The sequence below is a fragment of the Corapipo altera genome, unplaced genomic scaffold (assembly GCF_003945725.1).
Source record: "Corapipo altera isolate COAL_440 unplaced genomic scaffold, ASM394572v1 1, whole genome shotgun sequence".
Taxonomy (NCBI): Eukaryota; Metazoa; Chordata; class Aves; order Passeriformes; family Pipridae; genus Corapipo; species Corapipo altera.
The window spans coordinates 14,252,223-14,264,695 of NW_020884873.1; the positions used below are offsets into that span (position 1 = coordinate 14,252,223).

At 38.0% G+C, this 12,473-nt stretch overlaps 1 protein-coding gene across 6 annotated transcripts in view; it reads right to left on the reverse strand.

Moving 5' to 3' along the window:
* The window catches only part of LARGE1 (LARGE xylosyl- and glucuronyltransferase 1), a 276,280-nt gene that overhangs the window by 126,227 nt on the left and 137,580 nt on the right, over window positions 1-12,473 (reverse strand). For all 6 annotated transcript variants that reach the window (XM_027657560.1, XM_027657595.1, XM_027657578.1 and 3 more), the window contains one exon: window positions 6,751-6,833. In XM_027657560.1, the coding sequence (XP_027513361.1) occupies window positions 6,751-6,833 (83 nt within the window). The remainder of the gene's footprint in view (window positions 1-6,750; window positions 6,834-12,473) is intronic.

Genomic DNA, 12,473 nt, shown 5'->3' on the forward strand with positions numbered 1-12,473 from the left:
GATTGAATCACTGGCTCTAAGAATCATGGGTGACGATCAGGATATTGTGAAGGATTCCACTGAAAGCTGTACTTCATCAGACTTGTACATTTTGCTGTACCATTTGGTATCAGTGAAAGCTATTCCTTTCTTCAGACTGGTCTTCTTCCAGGACAGAGACATTTTGGGATATGAGCTTTACAAAACTGAAATGAAACTGTATTGCCCCTATGATCAGTTAAGGGATAGGCATGTAGACAGCTATCCTTCACAGGCATTTAGCAGCTACAGTCAAAAAAGATTGAGTATGACAGGGGAGATACTCAAGTCTTCTGAGATAGGCTTGAGAGTACCTCACCTGTATAACAAGGAAGGGTGACATGGCCTTTGAAGTTCAGTGAGCAGCTGAAGACACAGAAGTTTGCTACTGGAAATTGAGTGGCATGCAACTGAAAAAATATGATGCTGTGGTTAAAGAAAAACTCAACTCCCTTCTGCTGGGAAGGCAGATCAAGTTATGAAAAGGATTTTAATTCTGTGGTTTCCTGCAAAAGCAGAGACAAATCTATGGTTAATGAGACGGTCCAACAGGTTCTTTCCAATACCCTGAGCCTAAAGACTCCAGTGCAACCCACTTGTTGGGTTGAAGGGAACCTGGAATCAAGTCTTGGGAGAAAGTGATGACCAGCCACAGAATTTCTCACAAGGTCCATAAATACTTAATCTCATTTACCTCAAAGATTTTGAACATACGAATTTTACCAACTACAACTTTTCAGAGTTTCAGCTTCATGGAAAATGATGATGCATTAATGTCTTAATGTGGTAAAATGTAATTTCAAAATATGGGTATTTCCCACCAAGTGGAAAGCCTAGGTTTTAAGCACTCTATTTAGAAAAACTGCAAATCTTCATATATTAAATTATTTCCACTTGTCTTAAGATCAGAACACTATCTGACAAAGTAAACCACGTGTAAACAGCACACATTCATTTTCCTAAATTACTTTCCTCAAAAGTGAATGAATAGAGATTCTGGCCAAGATTTTCAAGCATGGATGCTTAAATATAGGCTCTTAGACTTAAATTTAGGAGCTTGAATGAATGCTCTCATTTTCAGAATTGCTGAGGTCCTACAAAGTTAGTAAAATGAAAAGATGTCAGTAATTTTAAAAGTCAGGCCATGAATTAAGGATCCTACTCCAAGGCACCCATTCCCCTCTACTTTTTTTAGCATGATATCTTATTTTTGCATTTCAAAACTTATTCCAAATCAGAGTTATGATCTGCTTGCTCAAGCATTTGTGGCCCCTTCTTTTCAAATAGCCACAGCCACTGAATTAAATACAAAAATCTACAATCAAAAAAGGGAGTAGGGAACCAAGACTCACTCTTCCCTTCTGTATGATTCCATAGCTCAGTTGTTAGTAATTTGAAAAGCAGCTACTTGGCTGCTTGGTTGCGCAGTTCTCTCTGCAACAGAGGAATTTTATTTTCTAAAAATAAAAAAAGGTCAGTAGCCCAGGGGGTTTATTTCCAAAACCTATACTTTATTAAGGGAAGCACAACAAGGTAATACCTTTCATATCTGTAACAAATGGTTACAAGAACTTCAAACAGAAATTATAAAAGGCAGCTTGGGAAATTTTTTTTCCTAATGCCCATATGACAATCCCTCTCTCATACATGGAGAATTTTAATGTGAAAATCATTAAGATTTTTTATACCCCTTCACATCCAGTATTGATTAAAATGGTCCCCAAACTATTGAAGTGATCTTAAATATGCACTTGCTACATCACTTATGGATCTTCTTGTTTAAAGAAGTTCTCTGGGAAGTAAAAAGAGATTTCATGGGCAGATTTTTTTTAAACATTGCTTTCTCCATTTTGCCTCTATTGTTAGGACAGCTAAAAAACACAAAAAGAAGTGTGCATATTGACGCATTTATATGGATCAGAGAAAGCAGGTCATGCTTTATAGTTTTTGCCAGAAGAATCTCCCACAAAATAGACTGACATGTTAGAAAAGTTGGAAACAATGACAGAGGTTTTAAATTCTCAAATTAATTCCATCAAGGTAAAGTGGTCTCCATGGAATATAGCCATTAGATTACATAAGCTTTAATTACCAGCCAGAGTTGACTTGTGACTCTTACTTGGAAATTACATGTTATCCATTTTATTTAATTTAGATTTCCACTTGGTTTGCCTTATTCTACTTGTTCTAAGAAAAAAAAAAGTTCATTATTCATACAGCAATCTGTAACATAGTATTATATTCTGATCTTAAAAATGTTTAGACATATGCTTAACTTCGAGGTTATAAACAGCCTTCTTAAAGGAAAGAGGCTACTTCATATTAAAAAGCTTTTGTCTAGTTGACTGGTTTTGTTTACGTATGTTACAAAATCCCCCCCCAGCCCCATTACTATGCCACTAGTGCTGTAGCATTGATGGAGGCACTGCTAAAGAAATAAGTGCACTGACTTCTCTGAAGAAGAGGGACTAAGACAGCAGGAAAAAAACAAACAAAAAGGCACAAAAAACCAAGCCAGTATTAGGCGGCACAAAAGAGAAGTTAATTTTTCACAGATTGTCAGGTTGACCCAACAGTCAGCAACATGTTGTAACTGTGTAATTTTGGTCTTTCTTTGTTCCCAATTGAAACACAGTGTTTAGCATGTCCTTGGAAAATAAAAGAGTGCATTAAAAACCATTTTACCTCTTACTCAAGATTTACCTGAGCAGAGAAAGAAATGATCTTTGCAATATGAAACATAATTGTGGGCTGTTTCTATGGCCCTCTAAGCTTTACAATTTTCAGAAATGGAGTAAAACACTGAAAGTCACCAATTAACTTGGATCAATAGTTGCAAAAGATTCAAGGATAGTTATCAGCCACAGGAAACTGCTTCAGTTTTAAAAAATAAACACAGGTGCCTTTTGTATACTACTATAAGCACTGTTTACAAAACTACTTGCATTTGATTTTGCCCATTTGACCCAATATATTTAGTTTTTAGTGTTTAGTCTTTTGGTTTGGGTAAACTAAAATTACGTTGCACTTAGCACACAGTGGTACAAGCTTGGCTTGTGTTAAGCTGGCTCAGAGATCATTTTTTTAGCCTGCAATGGATTTATAAAATCTGTCATAATTGGGAACTAGATGTGCAAGAAAGGAAAGCAGGAAAGTTGCAGACTAGGACTGAGTGCTCATTCTACAAGCCTCCCTCTGTGCAGCGTTGCCAATGCATATTTATCAGACTGCAAACCCTGCACTATCCCAGCTCAGATGAGTCTCCTCCCGAGAACAAACTGTCAGTTATGTCAAACTGGGTGTTAAAAGCTGCTGGGATTTTGTGGCTGGAGCATACGTTTTCTAAAGACAAAACTGGAATCAAGCTGCTTTACCACTGGGAATGAAACACATTTCTGAACTATGGTGTCCTTATGTGGAATCAACCACACTACCCCTTTCTCTCCTCTTCCCACTCTCTGGAACCAGAAGGCAGATATAGTTTCTCAAATGGTCTGAACAAGTAGCTTGCCTAACTCTCGTGATATATGGTATGACTACAATCAGAAACTTGCTTTTTTAGACCTGTGGGAAGCTGAAATGTTCAATATGCAGAATTTGCTGTACATTCATGCAAGAGAGAAGAGACAGCACACTCCATCTATAGAAACTCCTGTGGCTTTTATCCTTAATGACCCAGTACTCCTGCTGTTTTGTGTCTCTATCTAGCACTCTAGCTCAAAGTTGGGGGTATAACAAATATGTTAATACACCCTGGGAGTAGAATGACATGGCCTCCTTTTCTCAGAGCTTTCCTGATAGCAAAGTAGGAATTTCCTACAGAAGTAGGGTCTCATTTTGTATCAAAATGCACTGCTAAAACATGCTTTAATTACTAAACAAGACAGAAATGCTAAAAACATCACATGACATCGCATGAATTCCAGATAAATTCACTGAAATCAGTGCTCTTACAACAAACACCAAATGCAGGAGGACAGGTGAGGATATTAATCGTGGTTGGTCTGAGGGGTCACTTGTTTAACCAGTAGATTGTATTCAGGATATATTTAAGGAAAACCAAAATCTCTTTGACAATGTTTGGAGGCATGTTTGTTCTGTTCTTGAAAGACTATATTTGAGATTGAATGTGGTGATCCTACAAATGCAGGACCAGTAGCCTAACTTTAGAGACTAGGATAGCGAACTTCCTGTTAAGCAAACTTCTCCATTGGAAACATACAGTACTTTCAAATGTCTGCTTTGCTTCGCTTATTGGACAATGCCAGCTAGGATGCACTCCCTGGTGTACATTTAGGGGTTAGAAGAAGAGACATCTGCATGCCTGTTTTCACTGATGACCCTAAGTCAGATGGTAAAGTTGCGGCTGACATCACGAAGCATTCACTATCCACACCAACCACTTCCAACTCTCCTAACTCAGTTCTCCTAATGCAGTATCATGACCTGTCTCCATCCTTCATTTGTACAATTAAACAGATCCTAGCAACTACAAGAAGCTTTCTTTCCAATCATCATCATTTCTGAAGTGCATACTAATCTCCAAGATAACATTGTTTGCACGTGGCAACCAACGCAAGGAAACTTGGTTCTAAATCAATGTTCAGCTGAGTTTGTTGCTTTTTTGTTGTTTATTCTCCATCCATCCTCACAATTGCCACTCCAAAGATAAAGATCCAAGAAAGAACTGCTACTGAAGCATGGCCATGTAGACATAGCATCAACTGATGCTTAAGAAGCCCGTGTTTTCTAGAAGATAAGAAGAATTGCCTGTAAGAAGCTCTGTCTCTTTTTTGAGAAAGTATTCTTTTTCTAGCAAACAATTTAATGCCTAGTGAGAAAAGCTAGTTCTAGGCAGGAATGGACTTAGATTTGTCTTTAAGTATGTCTTGAGCAAACAAGGGAGATAGGTTATCTTGAATGTAACTAACTGTACTAAAGCTTCATTAGCTACATTGGACTTTATCTTGATCACCTCTGTCGAGCTAGACAAATCCTTTGAGATGAGTAGTAGTACTAACCAGACAACAAATATGCTCTTGATAAGGGTAGAATCCAGACTTAGAAATACCAATGCTAATTCCCTTTGTTTTGGTTTCATATTTTAATCAACTATTAATTAATAATTTAATTATATAGGAGAATTTTTTATAAATTTGCTAATTGCTCAGATGAGTTGCTTAAGTAAAACAGGGACATTTTCTTTAAGAAACACAGAGAGAAGCAGTTGAGCTGTGAGATTCCTATTATTTACAGAACATTTGGAAACATACTGATTAAAGTCTTCTCAAAATGGATGTAAGTACTAGGAGAGAAAAACAAGGAGAAACTAACCACTGGGATAACTTGTGTCACCACAAAAATATGATTTTCCATGAAATCACTTAGAAACAACAATCAAAATAGACAAAACCTCCCCACATCCTTGCAATATAAAGTCAGTTTACACTGAATAATTCAAACCTCTAATTGGAAATAGATACAGTTTTAAAATATAACAGAATTTTAACATTGAGAAAAATGGTCCACAGAAAACTACACAGATTTTTACTGTTGTTTTGCTTTTGTTATGTCTATTTTAGCACTGATTTTCTGCTTCTAGCCCGCATCTGACATGAATATGCTAAATCTCAAAAGACTTGCAAAGGCTATGTGTTCATAGTGGAAGTTGCTCTCATATTTTGGAGATTAAATAGTATTTACCGAGTCTTCTTCCGTATTGGATAAGGTGAGAATTTATATTATTTTACGAAACTTACCACAAATGGTATAAAACAGTGTACTAAAACCATTGTAAAGGAGTGATTACTAAGACTTCCAGCAGAAGACTGGAGGCAAATATAAGGAGCAAAATGTGGGGCTGGAATGCCCCATTCATACTAGCAGTAAGATATCAGTACATGGCATGAACAAGAGTCATCCCCCTGGCATAAAATTATCTTTCAAATAAAGCAGCATATTGAAACTACCTCCTGTTCATACTGTAAGCATATTTTATTAGTCTAGTTGTCCTGTTTGAGTCAAACAGTCTGATCACTTCCCTATTTCAATCCACTTTCTGCAACATTACTGGAAAACATCTCTGAGAGACATTTCTAAACTGGACAAGGGATATACACAGTTTAATGGGAATTCTTTTTTTCTAGAGCTGCTGTCTATTAAGGGTTGTCTTCATTGTGCATTTATGCCCCTCAATTTTGGGATCTAACTGTGCTCCATGTGCTAAAACCAGGTTGCAAAAACTTCTGAGCGGCTGCAAGTAGCTGTTCTAAAGTCAGAATAAGCAATCTGACTTTAATGAAATAGTATATACTGACTGTAATAACAAGTTTACTTCAAAAACAAATCTCTAAATTGAAAGCTGGGATAGTCAAGTAACCAGTGTGAATTTATCATTTACACCTGCGCCACAAACCGATCCCAGAAATAGGCTAAATGAATACAATGCTGTTATTACTGTTATTATTATGTTACAGCATTCAGGACTGTGCAGATGCTTTACAGTAAAGATAGATACTGTCTCTAAACACACAATGCAACAGAGTAGCAGGTGGATCTCTGATCACTCTAATTCACTGTAGAAATCTTCACACAGGTGAATATTATTTGTGGTGATCACAAATTTCACACTTCATTCCTTCCAAAGAAAAAGCAATCAGGGAAGGGAATCCGAATAAAAAGAGCTTACTTAGCCGTAATCAGATATACAATATACAAGAAAACTACCTTTACCTGTGAAATAAGACAGACTTGACAAGTGTGACAACATCCCGACTGGCATTGTACCCTGCACAAACAATGGCAACGTGGATAGTCTGTGGGAGAAAAGGAACAAAAAGAACAAAAATGAAAGTCTGCTCCTGTGTTCTGTCATTTACTAAGGAGAGCACATACATGACAGTGCTATTATTCAGTGCAGCGATTGTTAAAGATTTGAGTGGGTGTTTTGCAGCTGTTTGCAGCCCACTTGAGGCAGTTTGTTAAAAACATCTTAATTGATTTTAACACCATCATCATTCCAAAGTCATTACTACCCCTAAATTACATCATATGTTTGAACAGAATTGCATTTGTTAGCTAAGAGCATCTGTGTGTAAGTATGTACGTGCCCTCCCCAAGTAAGCAGCACACACAATTCTGAGTATGCAAACATGCAGACATTTTTAATCTTCCCAACTAAAGTTTAAAAGTATGCCTGATAATTAGAAGCAGATATGCTCTTAGAAATTTCTTCCTTATGCACAGCCACTAAGGACAGGGTGAGCAAGCTCTCGTGGATGAGCATGACTAGGACAATTGGTTTGCCAGGGCTGGATGCATCCCAGTGATATGATGGGACACAAGCTGTGAAGACAGGTAGCCACCTCCTTGACTGTGACTACCAGTATGGTCTGCACTGGCAGTGTTAATATGATGTTAAATGCAACCCCCACAAACACATTCTCTCCACCTCATGACACTGGTAAATTATCACTTATTCTGTGCCTTCTTACCTCCCTTTTAGCATGAGGCAGAGGTTTCCTCATCTCTTCAGGAGGAAAGGGAAAATTGAAAAGGGGCTACGAATCATTATTATTTATGCAGTAAGTACTAGTCTGAAAAATGTGTTACATTACTCTGCTCTGGTTTTAAAATAAGCCATTTTTATTCCCTAAGGACAAAAGAAAATTAACCCTAGCAACTTCTGACTCCAAGTTCTGCAATACTCAGTTTCTTAGTGGTCACAGAAATGAAGGAGAGTTCACCACGCTGGCAGCACAAAGCTGCCATTGGGGACACAGCTGTGAAACTGCAGGGAAGCCTCATTTGGCTTCCATTTGAAGCTTGGTTAGCTGGTTTCTCACGCACACATCTCTCATTTTCCACAGAGTGCTCACTATGCTGAGAACAAATGAGGAATTCTGTCTCTTCACACAGCCATAGGTTCCCAAAGCCTGGCTTATAACAGAAGCAGATTTACACAAGAGGTGGCATGTGCTGGGCACATCTAAAGAGTCCACAGCCCCATCCATTAACATTACCTGTTATAGGGCACAATTTGAATCATAAAACTGCCTAGTGGCTGTGCCATTGTGGAACAACAACATGAACATTGCAGCTGCCTGCAGCCCTAGAGTGTGTTTCACAAGCTGTGGCACATTTAGGATCTGAGATTTTAAGAGGACTTGAATTAATAAGACAACTGTCTGTCCAGAGAGGTGTGAGAAAGAAAAGATATTGCAGTATATTTTGGCAGCAGCTCTGTGAGGTACTAGTGCTTTAAATTTATGTTAAAGTCAATGGGAGTTGAGCATGCTCAACACTTTGCAAAAACTGACTGTGGTTCTCTCTTGTGATAGGGGAGAACAGAGGCTGCTTATTAATGACTTTTATTGCAGCAGGAGTTTGTACTGTACTCATGAGCATGGGTTCCTATGGGTGTACTCATTCCTGATACTGCACACACTGTCTCCTCTCTGCCACCTGGTCCTTCTCAGGCTTTTGGAAGACCTAAGGTCCTTCCCTTCAATACCAGTTAAAATCAAATTAATTGAGAATCATGCCTGCTTTAAACATTTCACCTGAAGACACTGGACCAACACAAACATTTTAGGGGGGTTGACAGAATAACAGCACTGTCATATCACTGTCAACATCATTTTATACTACCTCTACTTGCCAGAAACACTCTCCTTACAGTCTCTCTCTCCACCTTACAACACCCCTAAAAATCAATTTATTCTGTCAAGGACTTTCCCACATCTGTACTCCTTTACTAAATCAGTTTGTTTCAGAATTGAAAGCATTCTTTCCTCACTGTCATCTAGTAGTTGCTGTTGCCTTGGATGCTGTTTCAGCCAGGGCACAGTACATGCTACTCTTCTGAATGTTCTTTTCCAGTTCAGAGACACAGGCATCCATGTACCTTCTGCTCAGCCTCTCTGTAGTGTTTGATATCACATATCACTTCTACTCCTGCCTGCAATCAGTTATACAAAAGAGCCATAATCCTCAAAGAGAACAGAAATCTAGACCTTTTTTTCCCAAGTTTCTGCCTGCAGCATGCTGCAAGACTCAGTCTGTTCCTTTCCTTTCCCTGATTCACTTTCCTCTCCTTCATTGTCTAACTGTTAAATAAAGTCAGTGGGAAAACAGATAAGCCAAAATGAAGTCATCAACCTGAACTGTCTGCAGATGCTTCTATCCTAAGGGAAAAAAAAAATATTTCCAGTTTTCTCCATGTTTGTTCCAAACGCACATTTGGATAGCAAGCAGCTGGCTGTAGCCAAATTCTAGCAAGATAGGACAACAGTAGCTGGAAGAAGGAAGCACCTCAAAGAATTTGCATCCTCCTGAGTATACTACTGTAAGCATCAGCTCCCAGACTTCAAAAAAGTTCTCTCTCAAAGTCCTCTTTTCCATCTGCAGATGGCTAGAAGATTGTATCTCCCATCCTACCAGAACTGGCCACTGTGATTTACACAACCTCTGGACTCAATACTGCAGCCAACACCTAGGAGTGAGGCCACATAAGCAAAGAATGCTCCAACTGCCACAAAGTGCATCAGCCTACCTTACTGGCTCAACATGGCCCATCAAACCTCTCACACGAAGGCTCTGCATGCTCCTTACTGATGACAACATTACATGATAATTCTAGATAATTCTAGTCACATTCTAGCCGGGATATTCAGAAGTCAATGTGGGTCTAAAGTGAACTCCTTTGAAATGTTCATTCTCCTACAATGCCCACTTTAAAGTGAATGATAGACATGTTCACCACTTGTTTCAAGAAGTCTGGATTCAGGCCATTCACTGGAGATGCTTTTGGATAATGTAACTCACTGCATCAACAGATGAAATGATGATACATCTTGCCTTCCAGACTCAATCAATTCTTACTCTGTTTATACATATAGATATGAGTAGGTAATCAAAACACTGTGGAAGTTCTTCACACAATTCTCCCTACGGGTTGAGGATCAGGGACACAAACAGAACTATTTTTAATTGTAAATAGTTTAGGGAGCACTCAGGTTCAAGTACTTAAGAAAGTACTTGGCACTTAAAGAAGTTAAGCTTTTTTAGGAAAACGAATTTAAGTCATACGAAGCTGCATGCTAACATAGTTTAGAAATCCTTCAGCCACTATAGACCAGGAAAATCTGCTTCTGAATGCAGTATTTCATGTAAGGCTATTCTGGGATAACAGTAATGGGAAGAAGATACCCAAAACCACATGAAGAACTGGGCCTTAGATCCCCTATTGATGAGGAGTATATGATGCCTAGACAAACAGATGCTATTTTTTTCCTCCTTGGGCTACTTTTGGAATTACGAAATAATGAGTTTTACAAACTGTAATTAGTTCCTATAGCTAAAAATAATCTTTGGTAAAACATTTCATACTTCAATAACTTTCCAGTAGTGATAGCTAGGCCTTCAAAAGTAGATATTTAATCCTTCATAAATAATTGTTGAATGTGATTAAGAGATATTAAAAGTATGTTACAAAATGCTTGTATTTGTAGCATATTTGTAAATATACTACAAAGAGTTTTCAGAAGCAGGTAACATCTACTTTTCCTGTGTTACACTGTTTAAGTTGGTGAGGGCCTGTTTTTGGTGGCTGTGGAGCACTACACACTTAACCCTATTGAACAACGCTGCTGAGAACAGTAACAATAAAAATTTGCCTGTAAAAATGCTTCCAATGTGAAGTATTTTGCTAATCCACTAAATGCTATACTACTAATTACCAATTTCCTAGTATAAAATCACTTTTTAAAATATTTATAATTGCACACTTAATTCCAAGTACATGCTCCATAATGGGGGCACAAGCTGGAAAGATACTGTGATAACATAGTAAGGAAGAGGCATATAACTGTGTTAGCTTCTGTTGGCATTATGCTCTCCTTCTGAAGCCTGTTGTGTGTGCTGACATCTGTGTAAGGACTACTTGTACTTTTATTTTCAAGGTTTGTGTTGAAATTGTCTACAACTGGGAAGGCATGACAAGCTTCTGCTCCCTCCAGGGAGAAGTCCCTTGGCTGGGACTCTGATCTTTTCTTGTAGTGTAATGATAGTCCGTTTTACAATATCAGAAGAGCTCTCCTGTGATGCAACAGAGTAGGAAGCTGTGGCTGGAATGCAACAAACCCACAGCTATTTGATATAGATCACAATTATTATCATACAGATTATGCTTTATCAGAGATTTAATGTTCATTCATTGTAACTGCATTTTCAAATGTTTTAATCATCATTAAAGACCATCTCAAATTAGATTCTGAAATGTTATCTTTAGTAAACCTCTAAGAGCAGACTCAATGAAATGAGTCTTAGCTCTCTTAGTCTTCCACAGAGCCCCAGTCTTCTTCTCAAGAACCCTGGTTCTTTACTACCCAAGTTGCTGACTCTTGCTGTGATATATTCCAGGGTCAGAAACTAAAAAAGATTTAGTCTGCACATCTGAAACACTGAAAACAGAGAGTGATTGGAGTCAAGAAATCCCTCACACAAACACAGAACAATATCATCTACAATAATAGGATAAATGATGAGACCCTTGGCAAATCTGATAATAAGGAAGTTTAATTTTAACTTCCATTGCTGTTACTGAATTACCGAGTGAATTCCCTGGGAAAAAGACTAAAAAGCTATTTTGCTATCAAAATAGCGTGCAGTGAGATAGGGGGATGGCAAATAATGTCAGATTTTGTATTTTATATAACCATTGCCTCCAGCGCAATGCTAAACCCCACTGAGCAAGTAAACTTATTGGCAAAACACATTATGAACTGCAAGGCCATTTAAACTATTCCTACTTTAAGCTGCTATTTTCATGTTCCAAATTGGTTGGTACATTGAACAACTGAACTGAGATTCAACTCATCACTCCCTGGCATAATAATAGGGGAGAAGTGAGGTTTGCTTATTGATGGCCTGAGCCTTCCCTGATTAAAAGAATTGCCAAAATGCTCTCAGTGAGGAAAATCAGACCCTCATTATCTGAAGGAGAGAAAATGAAAAACAAACCCCTCTTTTTCCCTCTCCTCACAATAATGTTGCTTCCTTTTTTCCACACTGAAGGACAAAGATAACCAACTGGGAAGCAGTAACTAATTCATAAGCTGTATTTGATATTTTTCCATTGAATAGAATTTATCTCAAAAGATAATTAGGACTTCTTTTTCCTCTCCCATTAATTGTCTTTCAACTTTTATCTTTGAGTGGCAAAAAGCAAGATAAAAGGTGATAAGGTATTGCCTTCTTTGTAGAAATAAATGGAGGAAGCTACTTTTGATACCTTCATCAGCTGAGATTGGCACAAGGCCTTTAAGCAAGACTTTCTGTTTGGTATCTATCCATATTTGGACCTGTCACCATTCAGACATCTCACAACTAAATATCTGGATGACATCCACAAAACTACTGGCATAAAATGGGGAAAACCAAACCAAAAAAAAGCC